At 47.7% G+C, this 25,460-nt stretch overlaps 1 protein-coding gene across 7 annotated transcripts; it reads right to left on the bottom strand.

Moving 5' to 3' along the window:
* Positions 1–14,442: 14,442 nt before the first annotated feature.
* On the bottom strand, positions 14,443–25,450 carry SAR1B (secretion associated Ras related GTPase 1B). Of its 7 annotated transcripts, none has more exons than XM_050312425.1 (7): positions 25,357–25,450; positions 20,713–20,783; positions 18,001–18,120; positions 17,148–17,213; positions 16,496–16,599; positions 16,205–16,336; positions 14,443–15,085 (listed from the first exon to the last, which is right to left on the bottom strand). In XM_050312425.1, the coding sequence occupies exons 2-7, from the start codon at positions 20,765–20,767 to the stop codon at positions 14,969–14,971; spliced, it is 594 nt and encodes a 197-aa protein (XP_050168382.1). In that variant the 5' UTR covers positions 20,768–20,783; positions 25,357–25,450; the 3' UTR covers positions 14,443–14,968. The 7 variants fall into 7 exon arrangements, with proteins under 7 accessions (XP_050168382.1, XP_050168383.1, XP_050168384.1 ...); XM_050312426.1 differs by having other exon boundaries at positions 25,367–25,398; XM_050312427.1 differs by having other exon boundaries at positions 25,324–25,386.
* Between the last annotated feature and the right edge of the window lie 10 nt (positions 25,451–25,460).

Below are 25,460 nucleotides of genomic sequence, written 5' to 3'. Positions count from 1 at the left end.
GCAACCTGTGCCAGGGCCTGCCCACCCTCACAGGGAAGAATTTCTTTCTCATATCTAGTATAAATCTACCTTCCTTCAGCTCGAATCCATTCCCCCTTGCCCCGTCACTCCATGTCCTTGTGAAAAGTCCCTCTCCAGCCTTCCTGCAGCCCCTTCAGGTACCGGAGGGGTTTGGCACCTTCACCTGGGGAAGGAGAGGAAAGCAGAGGCATCACTTGGCGACACCGAGAGCATCATCTTCCCCGCGAAACACATGAGTCATCTCCGCAGCACACAGCCGGTGTCAGCCCGAGCCGCAGCATCCCACCCGCTGCCGGGGGATAAACCAGCCAAAACGAGCCCCAAAACACCGCCTTTGGCTTCCCGGCAGCGCCCGGCCCCTTCTGCCTCCCTCCCTCCCCCCGCCGCCACCAGCTCTGCTCCGGAGGACGATGCCTTGCACAAGGCTGGGGGTTTTTTCGCGGTCGATCTGGGCCAGCTGGCCCTGGGAACACAAAGCGGGGCTGATCTCGCCCTCCCTGACGCAGCTCCCCGGGCGGTTTGTGCGGGGTCTGGTGCCACGGAGAAGGGCTTTGCTCCAGCGGAGCTTCCCCTCGCTGCTGAGCACCTTCCCAGCCCAGCAGCGAGGACAGCGACGGGGATGGGGGCAGGGACAGGGATGAGGACCTGGACACCCCGGGCATGCCAGGATGCCCAAAACTGTTCCAGTATGAGGACCAGCAGCTCCCCTGTGCTCTGTGTGAGCAGAGCTCTTTGCTCAAAGATGATGTTACCACAATAATTTTGCATCTTCTCGAGTCCAATTTGATGGCCAAGTGTTGTTCCAGGCCCACGGGCAGGTGATCACAGTGCAGAACACACCAGACCCATCACTGCTCCTCCAAATGACACAAGGGCCGTCCCCCTGTGCCTGTCCTGGTGACTCACCACCCTGCGAGCTGCTGAGTGGGAGCTAGGCTGGACCTGGCAAAATAAAGTCATAAATCAACATAACCTTCATGAAAAAGCAACACTCAGCCTGCTGTGTGTAGTGTTTGGCCCAGACCACTCCAGCTCTCCCAGACCCGCCACCACTGGGATGGACAGCAGAGGTGACCCAGGGTGGCACAGCTGTGCACGGAGGAGCAGTTCTGTGGTGGCAGCACGTGGGAATTGCTCTTTCCTGCAGGAATATGAGGCCCCAGCAAGGTCACTGGCAAAGGTCCTGATGCTGAACACCCCACTTGTGCATGTTCCAGCCTGGGCACTGCTGCCTCCGGGCAGGCGTCCCGGTGCCGGGGAAAGCATTTTTGGGAAGTGCAGCGCCACCGGGCTGGTTTGAGCTGCCACGTGGATCACACGGAGCGCCTGCAAAGCAATTTCATCTCCTGGGATAGCCTGGGAGCAGCTGAGGAAACTGTCCCGCTGCCCGTGGTGGTGCTTGCTGTGCTCGTGGAAGGGCAGCTCTGCCTTTGGCACGTTCAGTGAGCTCCACAAGAACCACTATTTCATCAAACCATCCAGCAAACCACGGGGGAAGGGTGGGGAGAGGCTGAAATCCGTGAGCTCTTGTCAGGTACAAACCCTGCCTGGCTGCACAGCAGCTACTTCCCATGTGGTTAACACAGGGAAATGGTGAAAATAAATAAAAAGCAGCATTTGCTGCGGAGATGGAGCAGAATTCACCCGATGCAGACAGAGCCCCCTGTTTCAGCTGCCCAGGAGCTGCTGCATCCCTGGCCCAGAGACAAAAAGCACTTGGAGATCTCTTTTTTGGATAAAGGCATGGGCTGCTTAAGCCAGAGGGAAATGGGTGTTTTCAAACAGAGCCTGAACTTCTTCTGGAAGTAATTGCAGGCATTTGGTGTGTCGGAGCAGCAGGCACAGATGGAGGCTGGGAATAACAGAGCCAGAATCAAAGAGCCCAGCCTGAGCAGGAGGGGTTCTATTGACTGTGATGCTTAAACTGCAAATGTCCCCCACCTACCTGAGATTCCTCTCTCTGGCTTTCCCAACACAGATGTGAACCCCGATGGGAAATGCCTTTAAAACACAAACACGGCCTAACACCTGTTCTAACGTTTCTCCTGCTGAGAGAAAAACAACCAAACCAGGCCTGATGGCACCAACCACCACCAGAAAGCAAACCTGTGCTGAAGCTGCTGGGTCAAAGAGCATCTCCTTATGCAGCTCCCACCTGTGGGCACAGAAACTGCTCAGGCATTACAGCTGAGCATCCCCTCAATGCCAGCATCCACATTTACCTGGATTTAAAGAGGTTTTTAGTCTTATAAAAGTATCTTTTATACAGGCACGTCTATATTGAATATCTTGAAATATCTATATATGAATATCTATATAAATAGATATCTATAGATAGCTAGCTATATAAATACAGTTTTCATCTATAGATATTCAAGATCTTGAAAAACTTGATAGATGAAAAACTGTATTCCCAGAATTTAAGGTTGAAAAATCCAGTTCCATGTGGGAAGAGAGAGAGGTGTTGACTCATGTCCTGAGCTGGTGATCCTTGTGGGTGCCTTCCATCTTGGAATATTCTGTGATTCTGTGGGGCACCAGCCATCACCAAGGCTCAGCCTTGGGCTGCTCACAGTGCAGGGGGTCCCTGCACCCCTGTGGCTGGTGCTCATCGTGGACAGGGACCATCCTCTGAACTCTGCTGCCAAGAAAATGTGATACTGGCAGCTACTGAGAAGGTAGGTTATACACTGGTGGTTTGAATAGTGGTTTTTGCTTTCTGCTGGTGTTCCTGGGTACTGGGAGCACTCCAGGTGGGTGCTCAGGACCAGTGAGGGTGATGGAGGCTGAGGGCTCCCCCCTTCCCCCTCAGGCCAGGCAGGAGCCCAGTGAGCACAGCCAGTGCCTGGGTCATGCACAAATTGGCATTTTATGCTACAGCAGGTGAAGAACCACTGTTCTCACAGCTGTCTGGCATGGAAATCCTTCTCTGGGAATTTCCCAGAGCTGGGAAGGTAGAAAGCCACCCAGATACAGGCAGAGCACTGCAGAAGCCCAGTCCCCTGCAGGGCCTCCCCTGCCTGGGCAGGACCCTTCTCCCTGACCCCCTTTTTCCCTGGAATTCCAGCACCCTCTCCCATCCCACTTGTTACTGGTTTCCAACCAAAGGCCACTGCGAAGGAGACCGAGATCACCAGCTCATTTTATGTTAGACACTAAACAGACATGAGATGATCGCTTCAACTTAATTATATCATAATTATCCCTCATATTCCTGTCATCTGGAACTGTCAACGGCAGCCTGAGCTGAGCCGCTGCTCCTCTCCAAGAGCCGTCACTCAGTGCTCCTGAGAGGTGTCAAAATAGGGGTAATTTTGCCTGCAGAGCAGCTCCTGGCTGTAAACAAGTGGTCGTGCTTCACTCCAGAGCAGGGGCTGTGAGGATGGAAGGGTCTCACTCACCTGTGGTGTGGGATAAAGCCCCGGGGGCTCAGCAGCCTCGGTCCCCACGTCCCAGCAGTGGCACCAGCACTGCACCCCTGCCTGGAATCACCTCCTTGCCTTGTGCAGGTCAGCTGTGTAAAACATGTGTGTTTAATCATGTAATTAGGACAGCAAAGTGTAAGTCAGCATGTGCTTTTCCTGACAGGATCAGGCAGGGAGGCTGAGGATGGGCAGGGAGGATGCCTTTCCCTGAGGTGCAGCTGAGCTCAGCATCCACCCCAGCACGTGCAGAGAGCTGGATGGGCTCTGTCTGTCCTGGAGGAGAGAGACAGTGAGGGGACCACGTCCTCTCTCAGCTCTTCTACCCACCAGGCCTGATCCTGCTCCCTCATAGCCCCAGGACGTGCACAAACCCAGGCTTTCTCCTCCCCTTTGGATGCCTCCCCTCCAGGCCATACACCAAACCCGGGCATGCAGGCACTACTGTAACTACCTTTTTTTTTATTTATTATTTAATCTTACAGCACCATGTACAACTTGCAAGGTTTTATTTAGGATTGCTCTGCTGCCTGTCAGGATTCTTGTCACCTTTGTGGTTTCCAAGTGAGTCATTCCCATTGCTCCAGCAACACTCCACCAGCTACCGGGCAGGGGGAGAAGAGCGTCTTGTTCAATTAAAGCAGTGAATAATTTTGGCAGGAGAAGTATAATGACTTCTAGGGAGAGTTTCCCTTACCCCTGGCTGGTGAACCTGCCACTGAGCTTTTCTTTCTCCATGCTTAACAAATTCCCAATGAATCACCCTGGGAGGGTGGCTGTGACTCATTGGCCTCCTCCAAGCAAGTCCTGCCTCCCGAGGAGCCCTCTGACCTCTCAGCTCTTCCTGCAGCCAATGTGGCTCTTGGCTGGTCCTTGTCAACACAGCTGAGTTGTTTGTGTGAGCCTGGCACGAAACACAGGAAAATAAAAGGCAAACCAAAGGGAGAGTCACTGGAGTGTGCTCGGCACGTGGCTCCACTCCCCAGGACGTGCCAAGCAGTTCTAGCAGGGACCCACAACCTAAAATTACTGTGAGCAGAAACACCACGGTGCTGACCTTCCTCCACCTGCTCCATCCTCAGGAAGGGGTTGGGACAGGGAGCCTGCAGAAGGGCTGGCTCACAGCTGAGCCCAGGGCAGCTCCTGTGACCCTGCTGCAGGTGGAGATCCCAAGGCCTGGAGATCCTGAGCACCCCTTGGAGCCGGGATTGTCACCCCCAAGGAGCAGATCACGCTCCCTGTGCTGCTGGAGCACGAGCAGCCAACCTGCCCAAGCCATCCCCATGTCCCCATGTCCTGAGCTGGCTCTCTGGGTGATCCCACCTGCAGCTGACCCAGATAGAGCCTGGCACCACCACGGCACAGAGAGGAGGAGAGATCCCAACTGCAGGCAGAGGCATCCAAAAGCAACTTCGAGCAGAGCTTAAATGCTTAAATTTGCACTCACGGGCTTTTCGCAAGGGAAACCTGTTCACCACATTATTCCTCCTGAGTTACTTCTCTGACAAAACTGTTGCTCTTTGCAAGGCTGTGCTGGCCCCAAATAGGTGTCAACTTGCCCTTTCTGTCCCCAAAATCTGACTCTGCTGTTTGACTTCCCGGAGCAATTCAGGGAACAGCTGCAAAGGGCGGTTCATTCCTTGAAAATAACCCATTCCCCTCGCACCAGCTCTGCGCTCCAGAGTCCTGGAGATCCTTGCACAACTCCCCGGGCTCTTAAAAAAACCTCGATGTTGAGAGGTTAAAGATTTTAAAGCCTGCTGCCACCTATGGATGGAAGGAAAGCAGTGAGAGCAGGAATCCTCCCGGGAGCAGCCTGACTGGAGAGAGACTCGAATTTTGGATAAAGCCCTTGGCAGTGGGGATGTGCCAGCAGCCCTGGGCAGAGACCCCAGCTTCCTCCTCCTTCAGACAACCCCAAAAAAGCGCAGGACACAAAGGGTTGAGGGAAATTCGCTCCCCATCATGTGAGTACATGCAGTACAAGAGAGGAAATAAGCCTGGTTTTTGGCTTGCTGGATCAATCCGATTATGGTGTTTCCACTGACAGCCTGTGGCTTGCCCTCCCCTTCACCTAATTGTTGTGACGTAATTAAATCCTTCAAAAAAACCAAAAAAATATTGTGGATAGCTGCATTCAGGTTGCTGAGGTGATAATTTCTGCAGGAAAACTTCACAGAATACCTGAAATGGGTATTTGTGGGGCCATGGAAGCTGCAGGGCAGCATATTCCACCCTCACTGGAGGAAACAGAGATATCTATACCACAGATAATGTTATAGAGGTCTGTAATATGGATGTTATTTTTATGGCATTTTAGAGCACCTAGCAGAGCTCTTGGCTCATGAAGAGGCTCTTTGGTCCATGGCAGGGGACACCTCCCATTCCCAGAGCATCCTGCCAGACCCCACAGGGGGCCAGGCTGAGATATATATGAGATGCTGTTATATACCTCGTGCTTGTGCTCACAGTATCCATTGTTTTTTGCTCTGGTTATCCACCTGCACCCTCTGGAAGTGGAAAGTGAGCTGAAAACAGGCACAACTCAATCCCCTGATCTCAGGCATCCACCACCTTTCCCCTTTAGAAAAAGACATAATACTTTCAACACAGGGTTAAAGATGTCCTATTGTTTTATTCCTTTTTTTTCTTTTTTTTTTTTTTAATAATTTCATCAGCTTCTTGAAAAACCTGTTTTTCTTTTATCCTGAGTCATTTCGCACGAAGAAACTATTGTTCTAAACTGTGACTCATCAGTTTGCATCACCACTTTCCAAACCCCAGGGGGCACATGGGCTTCGAAGCAGGGAATGGCAGCCAACCCTAATTTACCAATAAATAGGCACTTCATTTCTGCATTGACTCATCACTGGTTAAGCCTGGGTTTGTTCCTACTTCCAAGGGTGAACCTGGAGTGATCATTCCATTTGCTTTTTCAATCATCTCTTATGAAGAGCATTCACATGGCCCCTGCCTTACTGACAATCTGCTGTTTAAACACAAACACTCAGAAGGGGAGACAAGTGTATCCAAATGATAGAACTCAAATACCTGGGAATATCAAGTTTCCAGAAACTGTCACGAGGCAGAAAAAGCAACTTTTGGTTACTGAGACATCTCTCATTTATTAGGATTCACAGGGGAAAGGAGGCCACCATCCAAATTATCCCCTTTATTGCAGTTCTCACACAGATCCCAACTACATCTGCTTGAGATCTGAGTCAGAGGAGCTCCTTTGGAGCTGGGATCCCCCCTGTGAGTCGGAGATGCATCATCCCTGCCCGGGGAACGCGGCGCCAGCAGCACGTGAGGGATGAGCAAATTTTTGCACGAGCAAAAACTGGGCCTTGAGACTTTAAAGGTGCAAAATGAAAGGCTTGATCCCGCTTTTCTTACGCATCAGAACCTGGGGGAATGAGCTGGATTTGGGGCTTGAGGGTTTTCTCTGGCCCTTGTGCAGCAGGAACATGCCAGGAATGTGATGGGCTCCTGGTCCTGCCCATCAGGCACAGCTTTCTACTGAGGACCTTCCCAGGGCTGCAGAATTCTGGTGGGGGAAAGCTGCTCTTTCCACTGCACCTCATTTTTCACTCTTAGCATAAAAACCCCACACATTTTCCAAAGGTCAGGACTGGGAACAGGTTATTTATTCCCTAGGGAGGTACAGAAATAGGGGCTGAAAGGGTCAGGTGCAGGGTGCCACACGTGCCCCAGAGGCTGCATTACACAGGAGGGAGGTGAGGGCACGTGCTGCTCCAGGAATTTGGGGATGTTGTGTGTGAATGGAGGGTCACCATCTGCTTCTGAAGGGACTCACTGGAAATGAGGTGGGAGTTTGATTGCCTCCTCTGCAAAATGAGAAAATCAGGAATTAAGAAAATAAAAAGGACACAGATCTGTTGGAGCAAGTCCAGAGGTGGCCACAAAGATGCTCTGAGGGCTGGAATACCTCTGCTCTGGAGCCAGGCTGGGAGAGCTGGGGGGGTTCACCTGGAGAAGGATCCAGGGAGACCTGAGAGCCCCTTCCAGGAGAGCTGGAGAGGGACTGGGGACAAGGCATGGAGGGACAGGACACAGGGAATGGCTTCCCACTGCCAGAGGGCAGGGATATAGTGGGTATTAGGGATAAATTCTTCCCTGAGGGTGGGGAAGGTTCCCTGGCCCAGGTTGCCCAGAGAAGCTGTGGCTGCCCCTGGATCCCTGGGAGTGTCCAAGGCCAGGTTGGACTTGACTTGGAGCAACCTGAGCCAGTGGAAGGTGTCCCTGCCCATGGCAGGGTGGGATGAGATGGGTTTTAAATTCCCTTCCAACCCAAACCACTCTGGGATTCTATGAAACCCAGGATCCCACTGGTCTTTTTTCCCCCATGGTTTTGCCCTCCCTCCTTGCATGACTTTTTCCCCCAGTTCCCAGGACAGGCTCTGGTTTCCCTCCCACCTGCCAGGACTCACCTGCCTGCACAGGCAGGCTGTGCTTGTCCCAGCAAGCTCCTGCCCAGTCAACCTGCCCAGTGCCCACTCCTCCCCCTCTGGCATTGGGCTGGATCCCAAGAGCTGCCTGAGCCTCCCTCCTGCACTGAGCAGCCTGAATGTGGATGCTGCAGAGGAGATGCCATGGTAAGGCAGAATTGAATATTGGGGGAGGAATTCAGCATTTGGGGTGGGGAATATCACTGACCTTTGCACCTGGGATGCTCAGAGCTGGGGCTGATGCAGGGCAGAGGTGCCAGGGATGGGCCCAGTGCAAGTGGGACACATCTCCTGGAGGAGCAGGGAAGGGCACGGCTGAGGCAGGGTCTGGCAAAGGGCTCGGGGCAGGACCAGCTCCTTCCCCACCACAGCTTTGTACCGTGCAGGGGATCACTGGAACTATCTCAGGAGGGCAAAGGCAAAGTATCCCTGACCCTCAGATCTTTTTGTCCTTGTTTTGCAGCCTTGAGACACACGCTTTTTTTTTGATTTTGCAGAAAGGATCCAATCTCAGCCACACACCAGTTTTACAAAGAATTTATTTCAAATCTGGAACGTACAAAAGAAAACCTGTTTCTTTGTGATTTTTTTCCCCAGATGTTGTCTCTGTGAAGTGCTCTGCTGCCCACAAGGTGTGTAAGATACCATTACAGAAACTCACAACACTCTCCCTCTTACCTGGTGACATACTGGGTGCTTTCTTTGCAATACTGCTGGGACCTGCTCTCCTTTCACTACACATCTTCCAGCAGCACAGTGCTCTGCACTGAGTTCTAATTCACTCTGTACTCCCAGAGAGGTGCAAGCCCAGTGACAGTTGACCAGGTCAGCCAAGGACTTGCCCAGCCCCATCTCCACGGCATGTATTTCATAATTTCATGTTTACTGAGACAGAAATAGACTCATCCCCAGTCACATGAGTGAGGATCTGTTACACATTCTTCTCTGCAGTCAGACTTGCAGCAGCTCAGTTGACTTCAACCAACCACAGAGACTGTAACTTTTTGGGTTTTTCCTCGTTTCTCCCCAAATAATAATGGCAAACAACACATGTAAACCTTGTACTAATTCTCTCTTGAATTCTGCCTGACAACAGCTCTGAAAACACAAGCAGAATTTCTTCTCTGATAGAGGCCTCTTTACAAATTTCTTCCCCAGAATTTTAAGCATCGGGGTGTTGGAAAAAAGCTCCCTCCAAACCAGCCCGGGAGAAACAGAATCATATTGGTTTTTAAACTTGGGAGGCAACTCAAAATACAGACAAGGAAACAAAAGGCTGTTACAGAAGTGGTAATAGCACACAGGAGGGCTAGAGGGGGACTGAAAAAATAAAAAAATACTATAAATCAAGAAGAAATCCTCTTTACAGATGAATTTTCAGGTACAAATGTCAAATCATCGTAACTTTCTTATGGGGATGTTCACTGGAGCTCCTCAGAGCCAGCTGTCAGAGCAGTGAGTCAGAGCAAGTGGATGGGACACACTCCCTAAAAACAGGATCAAGTAAACCTCTCATTTTGTAGGAACATCCAGACTTCTTTACACCAATGCTAGAAGTGTCTCTGACGCCAGAAACAAAACAGAAGCTCTAAAAAATGGAAAATACATTCCCAGCTCTGCCTCCTGTTCTGCTTAACTGCTGTTTGTCCAGGCAGCACCGAGCTCCAGCTGCTCTCCTGTAGCTGCACATCTGAATTTCTCCCACGCTATCTCCTGTATTTAATTATTTGCCAGTAAAGCAAGAGCTTTTAATTTTCTGTACTGCAAATTCCTGATTTTTTCACCCTTTAAAACCTACTATGAGCAGGGAATTTCACTAAATGTCCTCTGCAACTTCATTCTAATGCATCTCAGTAACAATAATTTGCAGAGGTTCATATCAGACCTCTTGTGTGTGTATATATATGTATACATATATATTTACATATACTGTAGATATATTACAAACACACAGAGCAAGGAACAGAAGAGTTAAGTGGCAGATAAAGGAGTCTTCCTTTTACAGTTTCAATTTATTTGAGCCTAAACCCAAATCTGCTCTGAGAATGCAGAGAGGAAACAATATTTGAGCCCTGGGGCTGGAACCAAGAGTTTGGGTTGAACTCAGAATCCATCTCTGAGTGCCAGTGGGCACGAGAGAGCCTGAAGTACGGTTTAATTTTTGCAGCTCGTGCTTATGATCTGGTCAGAGTCAAGTGTGTTACACAAGTGAGCTCAGCTCTGTCCCTGGGGATCAGTGGACCAAGAACCCGCAGTCTGCAGTGACTCAGCCAAGCCCAGCTCAGTTGCAGGACACTGGACAGATTTCAAACTACCCTGACAAACGCTGGCACCACCACAGTGTGCACAGGCTGGCTGAAACACAGCTCCTCTCCCCACCTGAGCGCTCCATCCCCTCTGCTTTCACAAGCAGCAGTGTTTGCGTGGGTGAGCTGTAGCACACACAGCAGCGTCAGGAGCCTGCTCTGAACTGCTTTCCCTCTTTACCTCCCTGGCAAGGGGACATTTGTCAACCCACCTAATTTCTCCCTTCCTCCACTGCACAGTGGGAACTTGGTCCAGTATTTCCTAGAGATGCTCCCAGGACCTGCCCCATGTCCCCAGCACTGAGGCCCTGCCCACCAGCAAAGCTTTTGGCTTTCCCCAAACCTTCAGCAAACCACCCTGACAGTGAAGTACCACCCTTTGGGGAGGAAATCTAACCAAACAACATAAAATCTTCCTTGCCTGTGCCAAAACCAGGCATTTGGACCCAACACTGAAAGCATGCCTTTACATTCTCCTTCAGTGAGGAGAGTGTTTATCAGCACACTTTTAGGAAGGAGAATCCAGGACTACAAGTGGACCCAAGTCTACACATCCCAAGTTTTTTGTGCTGTTTTTAATCTACTAAATCTTGTCACAGTTGGGTGCAACACAGTGAATGTCTCATTAAGAGTGGCTGTGGTGCCATGAACACCGAGGAGGTGACCCCAAATCCCACTGATTCACACACGGTTTGTGCAGGATCTCCAGCAGTTTGCAGGTGAGGGAGGCTTCTGTCATCCCACTGGGACAGGGGCAGACAGTGCCTCATTCCCCTGTAAGGTCAGATCCTTCCACCTCATTTTAGAATTGCAACAAAGGAAATGTCATTTCGTCCATGTTCAAAGAGCATTCCAGGCAAGGGATTTGCTTTCATGGACACATGAACAAAAATCCAGCAAAAACCAGACTGAATTATTATTATACCCACCTTAGATCCCAGCTCACTACTACCAGACTATGTACTTTTTCCCTGGTTTTGATAATTTCACAAGAACTCCTTGTTTAAAACTCCTTTTCTGCAAATTCCAAGCAATATTTTATTTTCTATTTCCCACACTTGTATTTCCAGCCCGGGCTGGGATAACATAACAACAAACACATGGAGAACACGCCAAAGGACACGCTCATCTTTAGCTTCTCTTCTGCAGTTTATTGTATAAATTAACGCTTTGAGACACTGAGAGCACTCACATTTCCAAACAGAAATCAGTTCCACACAGATACTGGTGCAAAGAGTGGTTTATCTCAGGGTGAGGTGGCAGCCAGTGGATGAGGCTGTTTGAGGGTAACTCCTCAGTCCATAACTAACATTTGTGTGACCTAAATCGGAGCACGGTGCACCAACAGAAACACTGGACTTTGGTTGGTAACAACCAAATATTTGGACAGTACAAACAAGAGAAGAACAATTCGACCCCAAGCAGAGCTGTGAATTCACTAGGCTTGGAGACCACCTCCATCATTTTCCTGAACTGACATTATTATAAATAAATAGGTGCCAAATGTTCTGTTTGGTGTTCAGTTGCAATCATTAAAACACAAGGAAGCTCCTGTGCAGGCAGGTGTTGTACTCCAGTGAATGCCACAGGTCACCTTTGGCACATCACAGACAGGACCCAAACACAGAAATAATAATGCAATAATCCTGATCTGGCAAGAGGATAAATGAGGAAACTTGGAGATCCTTCCCTTCTCCAATGCCAATAATTGCTGAAAAATTTATTAAACCAAGACTGAAATACAGCAATCACCTCTCAGTTATACAGTACATACTAAACCCCAATTTTAATTAAATCCAAGCAAAATAAATCTTATTCAACCCAGAAATGCCAGCAGCTGGGGTGACTGCAGTGAAATACAGGTCACTGTCACAAGTAGTTATTAGGATCTTAGAAATCTGCATTAATTTCTCTTAAAGAACTGCTGTAATGTAAAAACAAAATGAGACACTTCATAAATAACATCTTTATTAATGAGTTTTCTTTTTCACATTCTTTAAAGTGATGTTGAATTGAAATCTGCATAGTCAAAAGTGCAAATTAAAAAAAAAATTCATAGAAGTCAGACCCAAATGTGAATGTTGCTTTTGTTTAAGCAAGACTGGTGACAGTCTTAGGAATAAGATAGAAATGGTCAGGGAGATGTGGAGGGGAGCAGGGATGAGAACCACCAGGAAAACTCTCCTCAGTTATTTGTCTATTAATGAAGTCTTCACACAAAGACACACAACACTCATTCACATTCAAGTGCACAACAGAAGGTAAACTACAGAAGGAAGATCCTTCCTCTGCTGAATGAAACAGAGCAAGATTGTTTGTGTACTTCACTGAGGGCTGCTCAGCTATTCCCACAGCAGGAACAATTCCAGTGCCCAGGTGGATAAACACAAGGTCTGGATTTCTCCATGCCCTTACTGCAACCACATTCCAGGCAGCATCCCAGCAGGAACCAGGAAATCTGAGTGTTTCCATAACACTGAGAACTGTTCTTAACACACACTTTTAAAGCACTGTCACCTCCCTTCCTTTTCAATTTCTGACAGGATTATCCCTTTCTCTGCTGCTGTTGTTCAGGGCTGGCTGGAAGAGCAGGTGCCCGTGCAATGGCTCAGCCTGTGGAAGTGCAGCACAACGTCCCCACCTCCAGCTTCATTTCCATCAGCACAGGCAACACAGTCCCAAGTCTCTCACATCAACACCACACAATGTGACTCTGCAAGTAGTACCTTTAATGTTTACACACCATCTAGTGATTTAGCTGTTCTCTGCATTACGGCCATCAGCAGAAAGAGCTAGAGAGAAAACCCCGCGAGGCACATCCCCTACACAACGGCTGCAGGGAGTAAAGACCCACACACTGCCCACTTCTTACCTCCAGTTTGGATTTCTGCAGCACAGACACTGCTCTACAGCTGAGCACTGGCTCAAATGCAGGATTCTCTTGTGCTGGTCATTTGGAAAAGCCATCTGATACCATCACAAACACACAAACCGGGCTTAATGCTCTGCAAGTGATTCTGAAGCAATAAACTTCATTTACAATTTATATTAGCTGTGCTCTGAATTATTCATCTTATTCAGATGCACAGTCTAGGGCTGTGGGGAACTGATCATCAATATTCAATCATACCAGTTCAGATTTGGGCAAGGAATAAGTCTCATTTATTTGCTATGAGCCTACAGGCTTTAAATCTGAGATTCCATCCCAGAGAAAGTTATTTATGAAATCAAACCAGTCAGAAATACATTTGCTGCCATGGATATTAGAAACATAAGGCCTAAAGTATTTTGGAGAAGACCTACAGCAGGCAGTGAAGGGGATTCAGTAAAACTTGCAGCAGTTTGTGTTTGTACAAGGGGAAAACCAACTACACAGTGAAACTCAAACCCCTCACGGTGAAACGGTGACTTCAGGCATGAAACCCCACCTTCATTTGGCAAAGGAAAATAAAACATCCCCAGACATGGAAGCACCAAGCCCAGCTCCCAGGCAGCACCAACAGAATACTGACAGATAACAGCCCCTCTTCAAAGATAGCCTGCTCTGTCCTTGGGGAGCCAACACACCCAGCGACAGAGAAAACCAGCACGCTGGGAACAGGGACTGCAGATAACTGAATTTTACCCCAGAAATAAGTCCCCTGGGCAGCCAGCAGCTGCCCCACTGGCCAGGAGTCAGGGCAAAAACCACATAAAAGAATCCCTCTTGTCCCAGTTTAAAATAGCAAAAATAAGACTGGCCAATCGGGGTGTGAGCTGATAAATTTTCACGAGTAGCAGTGGTAACACTTTTTTTTTTTCCTGGTGATTTCACAGGCAAATCTGCTGGTAGACCCAAAACCTAATGAAATTGGAAACAGGATATTTAGCTCACTAATATTCTTCATTTTTTCTTTCTACAGGAAGAAACTGTATTTCTTGTGCCACATCAGGGGTTTAATTCCAGAGCCCAGTAGATTAAGACCACTTTTGATATTAGTTTAAGATTTACTTTGGCACAGCTAATTGACATTATTTGTACTTGAAGGGCAGCACATTGGATTTTTCCTTTACTATGCAAAATCCTAAAACAAATGCAATTTGGTAGTCTGAAAAAAACCCCACCTTACTCTAACCTACAATGAAACTACTTTGTGGCCTGCTGTGTTCCAGGAAAATATCCCACATATTCAGATCACCAGGCAGCCTCACTAGTTAAGACACATTAAAACGAAACATTTCCCATTGAAGTTGCCAAAAACTGGATTTGAATTTATTGCATGACGTTGCATAAGAAAGTGTATTATTGAAAACTGTAAGGCATCATGCAATTATCCATCAGCTAATTATTTATTATTCCTTGAAAGATGGTTATATACTCTAAAGTTATAAAACCAGTTTCAAAAAAGTACATAAAAAAATTTAACATAAGCATTAAATATTTTTTTTTTTTCTTTCACATGTTCATCGTTTTTAGCTGTTAAAAAGTGCATTCAAACATACTGTACTGGAAAGTTGCTCTGACCAAAAAAATGGTGCTGGAGACTCATTAAATTAAAAGCTGCAAAAGGAAGTTTTGCACGGGATTAGAAAGCTCACAGGTTGTGGTATTTAAACTTACAAAGGCGAAATAATTTGTCGATCCTCCACACTTATAATTTAGCATCAATGACATCATTAGCTAAAAAGGTGTATTTTTCTAAGTGAACAGTCAGATGGGTTCAAGTGACGTACACTGAGTGATCAGACGAGCAGCAGGCGAGGGGCAGGGTCAGTTGATGTACTGGGCCATCCAGCGGAACCCCTCCCCATAGCCCTGCCTCTTGAGCACACTGCACATGAACACCTCCAGGGGCCTGGCATTCAGCTCCTTCAGGGGGGTGCTGCCCTGCAGAGACACAGAAATCCTCCCAGTTACAGCCTCCTCGGAAAACAACACCTACTGCACATGGACAGTCGTTTCTATGGAATGTCAGTGCTGAGCTTGTGTTGGACACTGGACTTTAGAACAGAAATGCATCTCAAATGGTTTGGGTTGGAACCCATTCTCGAATGCGTAGAATGGGTTGGGTTGGAAGGGACTTTGAAGCTCATCTTGTTCCAACCCCCTGCCATGGGCAGGGACACCTTCCACCAGCCCAGGATGCTCCGAGCCCCGTCCAACCTGGCCTCGGACAATTCCAGGGATGGGGCAGCCACAGCTTCTCTGGGCAACCTGTGCCAGGGCCTGCCCACCCTCACAGGGAAGGATTTCCTCCTGACATCTAATCCAACCCTGCCATCCCAATCTCAGTAACACGTACACAAGGGATACACAAAGCATATTTTCATGTGTTGAAGGCGTATTTTCATACGTTCATCCACACTGGAGAGGGTGCAGTACACGAAGCCAGAATGGAACAGCAACGTGTCCATAGAGAATTTTAGAGCTTTGGTTTTCAGTCACAGTTCCCTGTTCCGTTTCCAACAGTTTTCCAACCAGATAAAAAGAGCATTTGCTACCAGTTTTAGGACTGACCAAAGCAGGAGTGCAAGGTGCTTGCTTGCCAAGATCAGCAGAGTGCAATAAAGCCGTTGCTCAACTGGAGCTTCACAATGGTGTTCAGAGCTCATCGACTGCACGTGGGGGTGTAAGAACCAGAGAAAAAGAAGGCAAAGATTTTGTTCCTGCTCAGCCTAAACTCTGACTGACACTGAACTTTAGGGGAGGCCCCTAAGAGTGAATAAACAAGGAGGAATTGCAAGACCAGGTGCTCTCAGCAGAACCACGGTGCTGGTCAGCTCATGGGAGCTGGGATGGAATCCATGCTGGAATGACTCCATCATGTAAAGCCTGTACTTTACATGAGAAAACTCACTTACTGAAAGACTTCATCTAGTTTTTTCTTAGATAAGGCAAGTTCTTAAATAAGGCAAACAAACTCCCTAACAAAAAAATCTCATCAAACCAAAAACCCATCAATAAAAAAAAAAAAAAAAAAAAAAGGAAAGAAAAAAGGAGCAATACCTTTCCTGTTGTCTGGCCATACAGACCAAATGTCTCTCGTAACCTTTCTTCACTGATGGCTTCTGGTCTGTCAATCTTGTTACCAAGAATTAGGATAGGCACATTAGCAATAGTTTCATCTGTCATTAGTGACTGGAGAGGGAAGGAGAAAGAAGGAGTGATGAATTTAGAATACAGGTCAAATTGCTCCTACTCATGTGAGGTGACAGCAGGGCTCTGTTGGGTGCTGGGTATTTGAGCCGAGCTCTTACAAGTGAAAGGTCACACTTTCAAAAGCTCCTTTAAACTTACATCAAGTTCTTCTTTTGATTCAAGCAACCTTTCATGATCTGCACAGTCCACCAAGAACACAATGCCATTAATTGCAGGCAGGTAGTTTTTCCACACTCTGCGAGCTACAGGGAAAATGAGAATTAAAAATAAAAGGAAATTATCCCCAAATTCAGAGTGATGTACATTGGTAATTAAGGAGCAGCAGGTACAGTTTTTTTATTTGACTTTTTTTTAAGTCTTAGCTTATGCTGCCAGCATTCAGGATGCAATCCCATGTTTTACTTGAAATGACAGAGCAAAAATATCATCCCTTTACTGTTATCACCCCTCTATCCCCCATGGATGCTGATGCACAGAACTCCTTTTGTTTCCCCAAGAATTATGTCACTGAAGTTAAGTTTGAAGCATAAAGCTTAAAGGTAAATATAAGCAATTCAAAGTACATAATCCCCTTCACAGTATTAGACAAAAGTTCCTGCTCTACTGCAGCTCCTGCCAAATTGTATTTGGGATAAGTGATAAGTGGAGATGGACAAAAAAACAGACAGTGTCTTTTATGCTTTCAAAGAAGAGCGTGGGAAGTCAGCCTTTGCAGGAAGGCTGCATTTCTGACTGGAAACAAACTCCAGCCCAACTCACTGAGCTCAAGTGAGTCAATGCACACTCTTACCTTGAGCATGGCCACCCAGATCAAAGGTAGTGAAAGTCATGCCAGCAATTGTCAGCTCTTCTGAAGCTGGAAAGACACAGAGTTATGTTCCTGTGAAGATTGTTCCAATGCACTGCACAGTCTCACCTTCTAGCACATACACCTTAGTTTTTCTCTTGGTTCTTTTCAGTGTTTTGTTATTCAAGAAGCAAATGAGAGTAAAACGTTCTCTCAAAATCAGTGACAAGTTCGTATAACACCAAAATGTTATTAACCATTAAAGCATGTGTGAAATAAAATATCTACAACACTGAGAACAGCAGACAGTATTCATACATTATGTATCCCTACATATTACACAAACAACAGTTGGTTCTGGCATCTGGCTTGCCAAAAAGATGGCATTTTGTGTCCAATACTGTTCAAGGTTTCTCCTCGTCACATCCTTTCCCAATTTCTCACCTCCTTACTGGACTTCACCAATCCACATTTTCAACCTGTGCTGAACTTTTTCTCCTGCAAGGTTACCAGGATAACAATTACACAGCAACCTTTGAGACACAAACTCTTAACTTTCCTGCTACACAGAAAAGCTGGTCCCAAAAACTGCAAGCCCCTTTTCCCCACAGCTTCATCGTTCTTCCTCTCAGTTTCATTATCCTGCTTGTTATTCACCTCCTTAATTTAATGTAACACACTAAACTATCCTACATATATATTTTTTAATATTACTTGAATTATCTAAAGATTGCATCCCCAAAATCACTTTGTTTCTCCCAATTACACTGTTGGTCTTAGGATGAAGAATCAAATCCTGCTTTTCCTGCAAGCCTTCAAACACTTTCCAGTCACAGGACCAGCAATATTCACTTACTGGGGTGTAACGTGGGCACGTGTTGCCCCAGTCTGTCATCTTTGAGCATGTGCAGCAGTGTAGTTTTCCCAGCATTGTCCAGGCCAAGGAACACGAGTTTGCCTGATTTCTTGTACAGTCCTAGAACAAAGAAGGACCCAGTGAGTAATCAGTTCAAGCGGTGGGAGTTCATTTCCAGCCCTGGAGATGATTTTGCTCCCAGGAACAAAGTGTTACAGTCACAGTGCAAAATACAGGCCAGCCAAGCCCCAGCACACACTTTATCAGTGTCACTTTATCACCAGTGCCCTTTGTCCACATTGTCCTCCTCGTACAAACCACATTCCCACCTGCCACGTGCCTGCTGCACTGGGTACCCTGTGGTGTGAATGTGTCACTCCTGGAAATGCAGTTACCTTCTCTGAGGAAAAGCACTGCAGAGCAGGACTGAACACTGCCAGTGGAGTTTACTGTGCCCCAGCAAGAGGCCAGTTTGCTCACAGGAGGTGAGGGGTGGGTGTATAGGTCCAGCACCAACAGTAGGCTCTGGAGCACGGACCTGAATCCGCACAGGGCTCTGTTCAGCTACCTCCAATTGCAACAAAAACCTTGTCTGAGGCAAAAAGAGAATTCAGGCTTCAATCAGAATATTACAGAGACATTGGTTTCAATGTCAATGGTCATAATTAGTCCATGTATGAGTTCTTCAGTGTTGGTTGATACATTATTTGGACAAAGAGTAACTTCCACCCACACCCCCAGGAAAAGTGGTGGCTACGTCCTGAATGGCCCTGTCAGGGCACTTCTGACACACCTGCTGCCATGTGACACTGCTTCCATAAAAGGAACAAGAAATCTTATTTTCATTGATTGTCATCTTTATAAGAATGACTTTTGCCCTTCATCTCCCCTCTAGTCAAAGCCCCAGAAATGCAACAGTTGCTGTGAAGGAGTGGAGAAGACGTTTAAAACACCAACACCATATTTTCTTAATGTTGGAGATTATCAAAGGGTAATTCTCTAATAACTTGTCAACACTACATCCTCTGCCAGAATTAGCTTTCACTGCTTCAAACTGATTGATGTTCAAAGTAAAACATTAAGATAAATTAAATTTAAAAACAAAGCATCGATCCTGTTCTGTACTGAAAAAAAACTATCTGAAGTGTTACCCTCACGTGTGTTTTCTGTGGTGGGATTTCAAGCCAGGCCTGCTGATGTCACAGCATTGCAGGGGCACAGGTGGCTCTGCCCAGACCTCTACACTGCTGCTGTTTGCTCACCTCTCCCTCTGCCTTTCAGCTATCTCTGGGATCATGTTCCAGAGGGACATGTTTTGTAACCTGCACAAATGGATATTCTCTCCCATTCCTCATCTTGTTTCATTAATGATCTTCATTACTCCAGGTCCTGTTGAGTGTCCTCACAGTTCTTTCAAACACAAGCAACTCTTACTTCCCAAACTCACCTTCTCACAAGGTGTATACAAACTATTGAACCACAGAGAGGAGGAGAAAGCGTAAATGTTTACAGAGCAAGAAGAAGTGACAAACATTTTCATGTATCTACTCACATCACAGGAGAAACTCACCTTGTGAGTTAGACAGAAGTCTCTTAACCTACAGTGAAACAATACCATGTTTGCCACTCTCAGCCTGCACATAAAGGAGTCTTTGCTCCCCAGGAACACGTTGCTGCTTTCCCCAAAACATTTCAGGCTTCCCAAGTGTCTGTCACAGAAACACAAGGCTAACTTCACTTATTGGCTGAATTAGCCAGAATTAGCCTTTGCTTGCCCAGGAATGGAAGAGCAGGGCAGGGAGCAGCAATCACTGCACAGCTAAGGAAGAGGAGATAACAAAGATTAGTCGCCTTGGTTAAAATTTCACTGGCTGACATTTTGACAGTAGGCCAAGGGTCCAACATTCAGCGAAAAGCTTTAAACTTTCAGCTGATAAAAGGCAGGTGGCACAGCCTGCCATGATTCCTTAGCCTCAGATGCTTTTTGACCACTTCAATAGAATCCTCTGAACTCGGAAACTGTGCCTTTTACCTACAAGATCTGCACCTTCCCTTCCTTTTTCAGTATCCTGACACTCATTTTCCTCCTGGTTGTGGGGTTTTTTCCCCTCCTTGTTAAGCACAAGCTAATATTTCACCTTGGACTGATCTGCACTGCAGACTCTTTGGGCCAGGGAATTATTTTCTGGGGCTCCTGAGCAGATGCCAGGGAAGTCTGATGCTGATTTCTGTGACACCAGTCACTGAACAACGCAGTGCTGAACGTGAGAAAGGGCTTCAATACCTGGCACTAGTTTTTTGTAGACAGTCCCTCCTATTTGGATTCTGAAGTAACATCCTCATGTGCAAAAGAACTGAACTAAAATAACTGAGGTCAGCTCTTTACAGCAGAGAAAAATCAGAAGGTCCACAAAAGCCAACTGAACTACAGTAGTTTAAATGCACTATGATTAGAAAAGTCCAACATATTATGATCATGAAAGAAAATGTAGGTTTTTTTCAAGAAGTTAAGGTTTAATGTAAGGTTGAGTGGAGAGCAGAGTCTGGAAATCCTCAGTATTGATAAGTGAAACTTTTGTTTGAGTGTTACTGAATATACACCAAACCAAATATTATTATTTAACCAACGGCCTTGTTTGAAGATAACAGAGGTGAACAGACATTTTACACAAGAATGGCAGAAAGGAAAAATCCCAAACAATAAAGACTTACCTAAAAACTGTAATATGCTACTGAAACCACTGTAAATCCAATCAAATAGGAACATATCTGAATCTTACAGTCTGAAATAAACAGAAAATATAATGCATTTAAGATCTGTCAGAACAGCACATTAAGCATTGTAAAATATTCATAGGTAACAAAAGTAATCCAAAGTCCTGGGTTAAAAATAAAAGTCAATTTAGTTTTGGTAAACTGTATCATGGACCAATTAAGTGACCCCATAACACATTAAAAATTAGTGTAGAAATGGAAAACAGAATCCAGACCTTGTGATTCAACATCAAAGACTTTCTCTTCCCTCAGGGAAACACTATGTGGACTGAGGCCTTTGCAAGAAGTAAAAATAACTCTCTCCTCAGTATGACTTGGTGGAGATGTGCAATGATCCACTGAAGATTTCAAACAGGATCTTCACATACAGTTTTCAACTGGGAAAAAGCAGCACTTTGGAGAGGGCACTGGAGGGGTATCAGTGCAGGGTCAGCGCTCCAGCCACCCCTGGGAGCTGCTGGAGTTCAAAGCAGAGGCAGTAAGAGGCGAAGAAGTTCTGTGGTTTTGAATCTAGAGAAGTTTGATGCCAAACAAACCCCTCCTGCCCACACAGAACCTGTCTGTTTGGCTGTTATGGGGAATGACTACCTAGCACAGAGCTCTGGAATTGCCATTCAAAGGCAGTGACCTCCTGTACTGTCCTGCACAGGCTGCCACAATTTCAACCTTAAATGCAGAATTTATGCTAAAAAACCCCTCTAGAACAGCATGTTTCACACTGAGTTCCTTCAGCTTAGATTTGAGAACAGAAGGTTGAGCTGAAAGCCATCAGTGGGTTCACTGTGCAGCCATGAGCAATTAATTACCTAACTTTCATTCTTATTTCCTCATTATCTGAAGGGAGGATAATCACAGAGTCATTAAGGTTGAAAAAAGACCTCTAAGATCATCAGGTCCAACCCTCAGCCCACTGCTGTCATGTTCACCACTTAAACCATGGCCCCAGTGGCCACATCCACAAAACCTTTGAACGCTTCCAGGGATGGCAATCCCAGCACTATCCTGGGCAGCCTGTGCCAGTGCCTGACCACCCTTCCAATGAAGGCATTTTTCCTGGTATCCGATCTGAACCTTCCCTGGCACAACTCGAGGCTGTTTCCTCTCATCCTGTCCCTTGTTACCTGTGAGCAGAGCCCGACCCCACCTGGCTCCACCCTCGTGTCAGGGAGTTGTAGGAACAAAAAGGTCTCCCTTGAACCCCCTTTTCTCCAGGCTGAGCCCCCCCAGCTGCTCCTCATCAGACTTGTGCTCCAAATCACACTGAAAGCACCAGTTTGACCCAGTGAACTCATACCTAGTATGAAAACCTCCTGAAAGACTGAAGGGCAACATCCCCAGAAGCATTTAGGCAGCTAATTCCTGCTGGAATGCATGACCCCTGTGGACACTAGAGTCTGGGTGCCCTGGAGAAACCGGACTGCACTGCTGAGCACAGCTGCTCCAGGTTCCTGCCACACTCCTTTGGAAGCTGCAGGGGCATCCAAAGATGACTTCAGGGCAGCTCTGAGCCTGGAGCACACACAGGAGTCAAAACATGGCTCTGAACCAGACCCAAATCCAGGCACCTGTCCCAGCAATCACACTCGTGACAACCAGGAGTTTCTCTGCTGTGCAACAACAGGTACATCACCCAGAGATAACACGGGAAGAGGAGGGCAGAATATTTAAATGACATTTGCCTGCGCTGGAACAAAATCTGCTCAGATGACGAAGCACTGGGTGTCTTGGTTTCGCCACCACTAACCCTGAAACCTTTACCCACGTCTGCACAGCTCTGAACAACTCACCAGCTGCAACAGGCACAGGTTTGAAGGATACAAATCAAACACGCCTGTCAAGGCATAAACACCCAGTTACACAACGTCACGACTGAAACTGTCCCTTGCCTGGCTAAAAAGCAAAGGTCAAGAATAAGCAAACATGGCAGAACACACATGTCAGCAGATTTATTTATTGCTTGAGCAAAATACCGATGGGGAAAAGCCTCTGTGGGGCTTAGGAAAAGCATCGACTCAAATAACCTGCAAATCAGGGCAAACAGCCTGATGGAAGAGAAGTGCTCAGGTTTCTGAGGTGAGAATAACTTCAGTGTTCGGTTATATTACCCTTTTCCATCTATTAATCTTCTGTTTACGAAAAACACCAACCAAAACAATCTCTGTGCGTTACAGAAAAAAACTTTCAGGGGTGAGATTTAAATGATTAACGTGAGAACGGGATTACTCCACAAACACAGCTGAAGTGGCACAAACGTGGGTTCCACTTCCATCAGCACCAGAAAAGTGGTGTTAGAAACAGAGCTACCCAAATCCTCCCAGAACAGCCTCCGTAGCAGCTGGCAGCAGTTAAAGGGAAACACTTTCCAAATGGGGAAAAAATGGGCAGCTAATTGTAAAGGCACACAGGCAATATTTGAATAGAGATATTAAATCTGCTCTTATCGCACAGGAAAAGTAACTCCATAATTCACAGCTGTGCCAAATCAAAGCTCCACAAAGTGGCTCTGCACTGGGATCCTGAGTCGTTACCAGGTCCCAGTCAGAGCTGTGCCAAATTTAGGGGAGAGCTGAGGCTGTTGAATATACATGGACTGAAACTCTCAGGCTCATGCTAAAAACACCATAAAAGCAGAACAAGGACTCCAGCAATCACTGTTCACGACCCATGTGAAGACAAAGATACTATTTTAAGGCTATTTCAAGGGTTCACTTGAAAATAATCTGCTGCAAGCAGACAGAAATTTTGAATTAAAAACTATGCTGGACCAAGTAAGTCTTTTGATACCAACTACTTTTACAGGCATCACTGTGCCTCCTCCACAAAGACACCAAAGTTAACTTTCCAGCATCAACAACAGATGGCTACCACTGAAAAATGCCCCCAGCAACCCTGGTGAACGTTATTTCATCAGCAAAGCGTCACCCAGTAATTCCTGTGGAGCCCTTTCCCCCGTTCCACAGCCCAAGGACAGGGGGTTCACTCACTGGAGCCCACTCCTGACTGTGGGGAATGAGGAATTCCCACACAGTGGCCGTGATAACACCCCGAGCCAGCCTCCTGAAGGGCATGATGCTGGACTAGCAAGCAAACTCACACTTCTTTTATATCCTGGAAACTGGGAATTTTTTTCTCCTATTCTCAACTTGCATTTTTCTAAAAATCCCTCATTTCCCTTCCAAACCTCCGGACAGCGCTTACTTCCGAAGCCTGTGCAAGTTTACGCAAGAGAGAATATTGGGCTTTTAAAGACAGTTTGAAACCCCTTTATGGGGTAATTAGGTAACAGAAACCAGTGACACCCAAGCCCAGCAGCTCTTGCAGGAGCTGGGAACACGCTGAGCCTGCGTGGGGACCGTCAGCAAGGGCAGGGAACAAAGCTCTGCCCAGCCCCACTGCACCAAACCTGCACCCCAGCCACAGGCCAGTCCCAAACCACAACCTGCGAGCAACAGCCAAGGGTGTATTTTTAGTTTTTAGTAGGATCTAAATACGATCACTCAGAAGTTATAATTTCACACGTGATCACTGGAACACCACAAAGCGTTACCACAGGCAACAAAACTCAAAATCCCTCAGAAACTCAGGGAACAAGCTGATGCTTTCCACAGCACAGTTTATCCTACAGTACAAAACTGTGCCTGGATGTCGTATTTTAAGAGCTGCAGAAAGGGACAGAGATGGAAAGTGAGGTAATGGCATGGATTTTCTCCGGGTATTTTAATCAGTTTTTTGAAAGCAACTCATCTGCGAGACAGCACCACAACACACAGAAGAGTTCCTAAGGCCAGAGGCTCTGACAAAGCCCAGCTGTCAGAGCACATCTCACCGCGGGGCTGCTGCACCCACGCTTAGGAAAAAAATTCATGTAAGAACTCCCGGAGAAACGACCCCAGCTCAGACAAGCGCTGCCGGGTCTCTCACAGGCTGCCCGGGGCACCCGAGGGTATGGGGGCACTGAGCACACACCGCCACATCGCAGAGCCCCCGAGGGGCCCTGGCACGGCCCCAGGGCCCGGGAGAGGAGGGGCAGGGGATGGAAGGGGACACCGCCCGCCCACAGCGCCCCACGCCGCGCAGGCCGCGGCCCCGGGGCTCGCAGGGACCCCCGCCCAGGCCCGGCCCGGCCCGAGGCGCTGCCGGCAGGACACGGGCACGGCCCGGAGCCCCCTCCTCCCCGGCCCCACCGCCCCGCGTTCACCCAGCGCTGAGCTGAGCCGGCCCGGGAGCGGCCCGGCAGCGACACCGACACACACCGGCACGGCAAGCACGGACACACCGACACACAGAGCCAGAGCCACAGCCGGCACTCACGGCACCCACCGACAGACAGACAGACAGACAGAGAGCCAGAGCCGGCACTCACGGCACCCACCGACAGACAGACCGACAGACAGAGAGCCAGAGCAGGCAGTCACCGACAGACAGACAGACAGGCAGATACACAGCCGGCACTCACCGACAGACAGACAGACAGACAGACAGCCAGAGCAGGCAGTCACCGACAGACGGACAGACAGACAGACACACGGCCGGCACTCACCGACAGACGGACAGACAGACAGACACACGGCCGGCACTCACCGAGCCTCACCCGCGGCTGTGCCCGCCCCGCCCCCGCCGCTCCTTCCGGCACCGGCGCCCGCGGCGCGCGCACTCGGCTGCGCTCGGCTCGGCCGCGTTCGGCT

Source organism: Myiozetetes cayanensis, unplaced genomic scaffold (assembly GCF_022539395.1).
Source record: "Myiozetetes cayanensis isolate MyiCay16 unplaced genomic scaffold, myiCay2020 scf17, whole genome shotgun sequence".
Lineage (NCBI taxonomy): Eukaryota > Metazoa > Chordata > Aves > Passeriformes > Tyrannidae > Myiozetetes > Myiozetetes cayanensis.
The sequence above is the reverse complement of the archived record's forward strand: the minus strand, read 5'-3'. Positions and strand labels throughout refer to the sequence as shown.

Bases quoted from the DNA above. Each gene is read 5' to 3' on its own strand.
- SAR1B (XM_050312425.1), bottom strand. From the start codon at position 20,767: ATGTTCCTATTTGATTGGATTTACAGTGGTTTCAGTAGCATATTACAG. The intron at 16,337-16,495 runs GTAAGTTTAAAG...TTCCCTCTCCAG, and splicing joins AATCAAAAGAAGAACTTGAT to TCACTAATGACAGATGAAAC. The intron at 15,086-16,204 runs GTATTGCTCCTT...GTGTCTCTGCAG, and splicing joins ATGGCCAGACAACAGGAAAG to GGCAGCACCCCCCTGAAGGA.